The 6385-nt window shown below is 43.1% G+C and overlaps 1 protein-coding gene across 3 annotated transcripts in view; it reads left to right on the top strand.

Moving 5' to 3' along the window:
* Nucleotides 1-6: 6 nt before the first annotated feature.
* LGI1 (leucine rich glioma inactivated 1) overlaps nucleotides 7-6385 on the top strand; it is a 52265-nt gene continuing 45886 nt past the window's right edge. For all 3 annotated transcript variants that reach the window (XM_008052175.2, XM_021709607.1, XM_008052174.2), the window contains exons 1-2: nucleotides 7-554; nucleotides 971-1042. In XM_008052175.2, coding sequence (XP_008050366.1) covers nucleotides 340-554; nucleotides 971-1042 — 287 coding nt within the window. In that variant the 5' untranslated portion in view covers nucleotides 7-339. The remainder of the gene's footprint in view (nucleotides 555-970; nucleotides 1043-6385) is intronic.

Here is a 6385-nt window from a genome sequence, read left to right as displayed (position 1 = left end):
CGGTGAAAGCAGCAAGCTGGTTAATTTCTGTTACATCACTTCGCGTTGCCTTCGAAGGCTGGTCTGCGCTCAGTGTTTTCGTGGTGATGCAAGTCGGCTCTCTGTTCCAGCACTTGGATCCCTCCCATTCCTCAGTACCTCGCAGGTCTCTTCCCCCGAGCAGTGCGTTGCTGGAGCCAGCAGAGGCTTACAAATCAGCCGCAGGTCCCTGTTTTGAAAAGCAGAGACACAGAGGCAGAGGAAAAGGGTGGACTCCTATGTGACCCGTTCTTAGCGCAAGACAATCACCATCTGAATTCCAGAAGCCCTGTTCATGGTGGGGGAGATTTTTGCGACTGCATGGAATCAGAAAGAAGCAAAAGAATGGGAAATGCCTTCATGCCCCTGAAAAGAATTGCTTATTTCCTATGTCTCTTATCTGCGCTTCTGCTCACGGAAGGGAGGAAACCAGCGAAGCCAAAATGCCCTGCCGTGTGTACTTGTACCAAAGATAATGCTTTATGTGAGAATGCCAGAGCTATTCCACGCACCGTTCCTCCTGATGTTATCTCATTGTAAGGCCCGTAAGCATTTTGATATCTAATTTACGATTTAAAAATTCCAGCCGGTGGATTTGGGGCTTTGTATGTATTCGTAGGAAGGCATGGAGAGAGAGATTCCTCTTGCATGCTTGGCCATTTGACAGTGCTAACATTTGCTGCATTTAGAATTTTTGATTTTTTTTTTTTTTTTTTAGCTGCTACTGAACATGCATAGACCCCCCCCTTCCCAACCCCTGAACATGATTATGAGAAACCTGTAGCAGATTCATGTCTCTTACTTCATCTGGGAAGGAATAGTATCGCACTTCATGAATAGTGTCAAAATCGTGACTGTTATGCTAAACCGGATTAACATAAGGTCTGTTCTGTGTATGTGTGTGTCTCTTTGTGTGTGTCTGTTTGTTTTTGTGTTTTTTGTTTTCTTTCAGATCCTTTGTGAGATCTGGTTTTACTGAAATCTCAGAAGGGAGTTTTTTATTCACACCATCGCTGCAGCTCTTGTGAGAAATATTTATATCATGACTATTTTTAATATGGCATATATTTGGATAAGCCCTCTAGGAAAATGATCTCAATATTAATTTTGTCAGATGTGATGATATGACTGAAAAGAAAGCTTATCGGCAGAGTGAGGGGTAGATGAGCTTGTTTGCGACTTCATACCACCAGCGTGGGGGGGCTGAATTCTTACAATGGGAAATTTGCTAACCTGTAATGCGGTCTACTTTAATGACTATTTATGAAGTTGTTGGAATGTTGCAAACATGATCCCCCTTCTATGCCACTATTTTACTTTCATTTTTAACTTGGGAACTTTGGTTATTTTGCCCTGGAGTTTTTGAATTAGTCAATACAGAGACCAGCATAACATATGCTCTCAAGATGTTGTCTCCCGGGCATCTGGGACAGGCTGCCACTTTGGTTGATTTACCATGGGGGGGTGGTGGGACCAAAAAAAAAAAAAAAAAATCTCAGTTCTTTCTAGGTAATCCCTTAAAATATGAATTCTCGAGAGACCCTTTTAAAATCTCGTCTAATGTATAACTATTCCCCTCACAAGGAGGGAAGAAAGATGTTAATATAGGATGGTGCAAAGGATTACTCTTTGCTGGATGTTTTGAGTTGGCCACAAGGGAACCACATATTCAGTCTATGCCTGAAAATATTCAAAAAAATAATATTTGACTAAGAAATCAGATCTTTTCACAGGCATAATGTGACATGTGTAATTTGTTCTGATGTGTACCGTTTGACAATTGGAGCTCTAGTTCTCAGAGCGGGATCACATGGGGGTCAAGGGGTCTTCTGGTACTCAGGTGTCAGGCGACAGAGTCAGGTTGTAGCAGGCCGCTTCCGAGAGAATTGGCCAATTGTGGATTAGCTGAGTTTTGGCTCTCTCAACTGCAAGATTCAGGACCTAAGCTTTTTGCTCATCTGGTTTTCTTGCCTTACTGGGTCATTTTGGCTATTTGAGTTTATAATTACATAGGCAAATAGCATGGAATTGGCATTGCAGAGACCAGTGTGTAAATCTCACCCTGCCACTCTTAGAACCCACACAGGTAGCAAAATTACTAAATCTCACTGAGCCTCAGCCTTCTTATCTGTAAAATGGAAGTGAGAACACATACTTCGAAGGGTTGTTATCAGCGGTAAATAAGATTTAGATAAAACACTTGCTATTAGGTACGGTAGGTGCTTCCACATTTTATAAATGGTGGGGTTTAAAAATTCTACATTAAGCTAAAACACGAAAAGTCACTCGATCTATTGTTTTGTTTATATACAATCCCTAAACTGGTTTGACTGTTTCATCGAATTCACAAACTTGATCAGATGTTTTGACATTATGTAAGAATGTTGGCCGATGCCTTTCCACTGGTTAATGTCTTCAAGTGGTTAACAATTGACTAGATGATTTCTAAGGGGCTTATCTGTTTGACTGATGGCTAGTGGTGTGATTAGGGGACGTGTTAGCACATCAGTCAAATCCAAAAGAGATAGAGTCTTTGGCACAGAAAGGGGCGGCGTCTCTGATGCTGGGATCCTTCCATAGGATAAGAATTTGCTGCATCTGAGAGGTGATAAACTGTGTCTATGTTGCCCATTTGTTAAATAAATAAATGGCTCATTTCAAAAGCATCCTTTTGATGTGCTAAGACACGTCCCGTCCTCTAGGATATCTAAACAGATCAATCCTTAAGATTGGGAAGCTTCCGTGGATACAACTACTCATATTCTGACACTAAATGGACGTTAGCCATGGCATAGAAAGCCTAGAGTGATCAGTCCAATCAGTGACCATGTCTCCACTTTGTTTTTATTGGACAGACCCAGTCACGGCAAGCACAGATGCCGGACAACTATGTTATAGAAATAGTTACCGGCTGCTGCTGGGTAATGTGATTATACGTATTTAGCATCACAGAGGGAAGCCAAGGGACTGGTTTTTAAATAGCCCAACCGAGTGTGTGCCATGCCCGTGTCCCATGCTCCGAGTTCCTATGGAACATTCCAGCCCTTATTTCTAAAAGCAGCTCAGGTTTCAGAAATAACAAAAGGGCGAGTAATTCTTGCCTGTGTATGTCCTTGGTTAACTCATGTTGGCTAACCTCAACGAGGTAGATTTGTGTCAGTGCTGAGCCTATGCAAAAGGAACAGAGGTCAGAGTCATCTCTGATCTCCAGGACCTTGTGCCTTAAGACTTTGCTCTCCATCCTTCTGGTCCAATGTTCTCTGTTTCCTCCTACCCTCAGGAAAAGGTCTCATAAGCTCACGTGCACTAAAGAGGAAATAAAGGATAAGGCTCTGCCTAGGAACTGTGTCACAATCATAACAATTGTGGAAACGCATGGTTCACAGACAGAAAGGGTTCTTCTGTGGGACAGGGCCATCCAGTGCCCTGAAAACCCCACACGGGCTGCCAGTCCCCCACTGGAACCCGGGGACCAAGGGCACTGGGCCACCGGATCAGACCTAAATCACTCCAATCATTGCTTGAGGTTTGTGATGAGTTCTAGCAGCGTTTGTAGCCATGACCCATCAGAGTCTTTGAAGAGAGATGAACTTCAGAATCTATTCATCTTGACTGATATGGAAAGGCAGCCAGGTGTGGTGGCTCAGGCCTGTAATCCCAGCACTTTGGGAGGCCAAGGCAAGAGGATTGCTTGAATCCAGGAGTGCAAAACCAGCCTGGCCAACAAAGCAAAACCTCGTCTCTGCAAAAAATAAAAAAAATAAATAGGCGGGTGTGGTGATGCACACCAGTATTCCCAGCTACTCAGGAGGCTGAGCCCAGGAGGTCAAGGCTGCAGTGAGCCATGATCGTGCCACTGCCCTCCAGCCTGGCCAGCAGAGTGAGACCCTGACGCTAAGTATATAAATGAAAGCTGTAGGAAGACAGTTGGTCTCTTGCTCTGTTGTTGGAAAAGAAAAAGGAACACCCTATTCCCATCATGTACCCTAACGATATGACCATGTTGTTATGGCCCCAAAAGCTTTCTCAGACCTTCTGTAGAAGCCATGATGAGAAATACTTTTGGAAATGTCAGCCTGGGAGTACTGAGGAAAACAGACGCGGTACCTCAAGTTACACGCAGTGTTTGGGAAAAGATCTTGGTAGGCCGTGGCTGGCAGTTTGTGTTGGAGGACAAGAAAAACAAAAACCCACACTCTGTAGAGAGGAGAATAAAATGATCCAACAAACATTCATCAGATTCGTTGTACAAAACGTATTTTTTTAAAAAATCTCACTTGTGGTTTTGAACAACAACGGCAAAAACCTTTCCCAGGCAAATGCAGTTTCATTCATGTTTGCCATAGGGCCAGTTTTGAAACATCACCAATGAGCGCAATTATGCATTCTGGTTTGCTTTCAGTGATAGAGAGTGGTACTTTCAGTGAATGCAATTTAGAGAAATGTGTTTTCACACATTACAGCCCTGTTCCTTCTCAACTACAGACTGAAATCCCCAATGATACAGTCTCATGACAGAAGAAAAATTCAAATTTAAGAGGACAAAATATGACCATGTTGCCATTCATGGATAACATATTTAATGAGCTAATCCCCTGCAGTTTCCTAAGAGAGTTTTATTCACAGTTTATTATTTCCAAAACAAAACAAAACAAAAAAAACTATATATAAGAATTCAAATGTGACCATAAAAGAAACTTCTATTTATTCCAATGGGATTTGGTCTTGTTTGAAACACGGAATTGATCTGGCAGCAGGGGTGAATAGCATTATTTTTAAAATTCATCTACAACACATAAATACATGGTCTGTAAGAAATTAAAAACGAAAAACAAACGGAAATACAAATAGCATAAACCAAAAAAGGAATAAGGCTTCTTACTAAAGCTTCCTTGTTTAGTCCCTCAAACTATTTTTTAGTCCAGGAAAAAATATCCATGGCCTGTCTTACCTTTAAAGCGATTGCTCTCTATTTCTATATCTCTTTAAATTACAAGTGTAAGAAAAATTTCGAAATCTTCAATGACCACTCAAGCCAGACCTATCAGCTAAAAGGACTTTCTGAGGAATGATTAGCTGATTATAGATAAATGTGTTTGGCTTGTGCCCAGCCGAGGCCTCCCCGCCCACGATGGCCTGAACAGTACAAATGCCAGTCATCGATGCTGTTTTGTCTACAATTTGCCCAGTGACCCATAGATCTGATTTTTAACTTTGTAGCTAATTCACGGCACCAAGTAGCGCCGTACAATTGTTTTCTCTGCAAGCCTGTTTCATCCTCTCAGTGATTCAGGCGAGAAACTTCAGCACGACCTGTCCCTTCTCTCTCCCTGTCCACTTATACTTGGAGAAGTCGCCCCTTGGGCAGCGTGAGAATCTGCACCCTTGTCCCATCCGCAGCCCCATGGGCCTGATGGAAGCACATTTTATTTCGTTGCACAGGCAGGAGCTCCCTACCATTCTCTCTGCCTTGGGTCCATCCAGCCCATCTCCGTTAGTGCCACCTTCCAAAGACACGGCTCTCTGTGTCCCCCTTGTGTCTTCATGGCTCCCTAGAGAAAGTCCAAACATCTGAGTTGGCGTCAGTAGCATTTGGTTCTTTACTGGTTGTCTAGGGTTATCATCAAAACATTGATTCCCCCCAAACACACACACGCACACACACACATCCAAACAAGCTCCATCCGCAACACACTGGAGGATCGCGTTCTGTGACCTCTGTTTTCTCCGCTTCTGTCGACGTCTGTGTCTGGTACTGCCTGCCACGTATGAAAGTCACCTGTGCGTGCATCACGGAGGACCATCAAAGAAGCCACGGTCCCAGGGAAAAGCCTAGACCCAATATACCCAGGGGTTGCTTCCTGTATAATTGTTGAATCTAATTCTTATTTTTATAGATTTAGGACTGAAGACTCCTGGTCACGCTCACACCCTTTCTTGTGTTTGGTGCACCCCAGCTGATCTCACGTGGACCGATGGGTGGGCACTCTGGAAAGTGATTTGAGACCCCTAAAATGGGAAGAGGTATTTGCTGACGAAGTTATGACTTCAGACTTCTTCAGCAGACACTTCCAGCCTACCTGGATTTCTCAGGCAAAGCATCCAAGCCTTTCCCTAGACCTCCTGCTTGAATCTCTTTTGTTCCACCCTGACTTCACAATTAGCCTCCCAGGTTGGACTGCTTATAGGCCAACTAGACTCTCTCTTGTGAAGAGTAAAATTCTCCTTTATCTAGCCTGAAAGGGAAATAATGGTCAAGCATCATTAAGATGAAAAGAAAAATCCTTAACGTGGAGACAATTTCCTTTTTGACTAATTTAAATACCCGCTTAGCTAAAAACAAGTGTTTATGTACTGTATAGTTGCA

Source organism: Carlito syrichta, unplaced genomic scaffold, assembly GCF_000164805.1.
Source record: "Carlito syrichta isolate Samal-C Ts95f unplaced genomic scaffold, Tarsius_syrichta-2.0.1 Scaffold260196, whole genome shotgun sequence".
NCBI classification, from domain to species: domain Eukaryota; kingdom Metazoa; phylum Chordata; class Mammalia; order Primates; family Tarsiidae; genus Carlito; species Carlito syrichta.
This window is presented reverse-complemented; position numbering and strand designations above follow the sequence as displayed.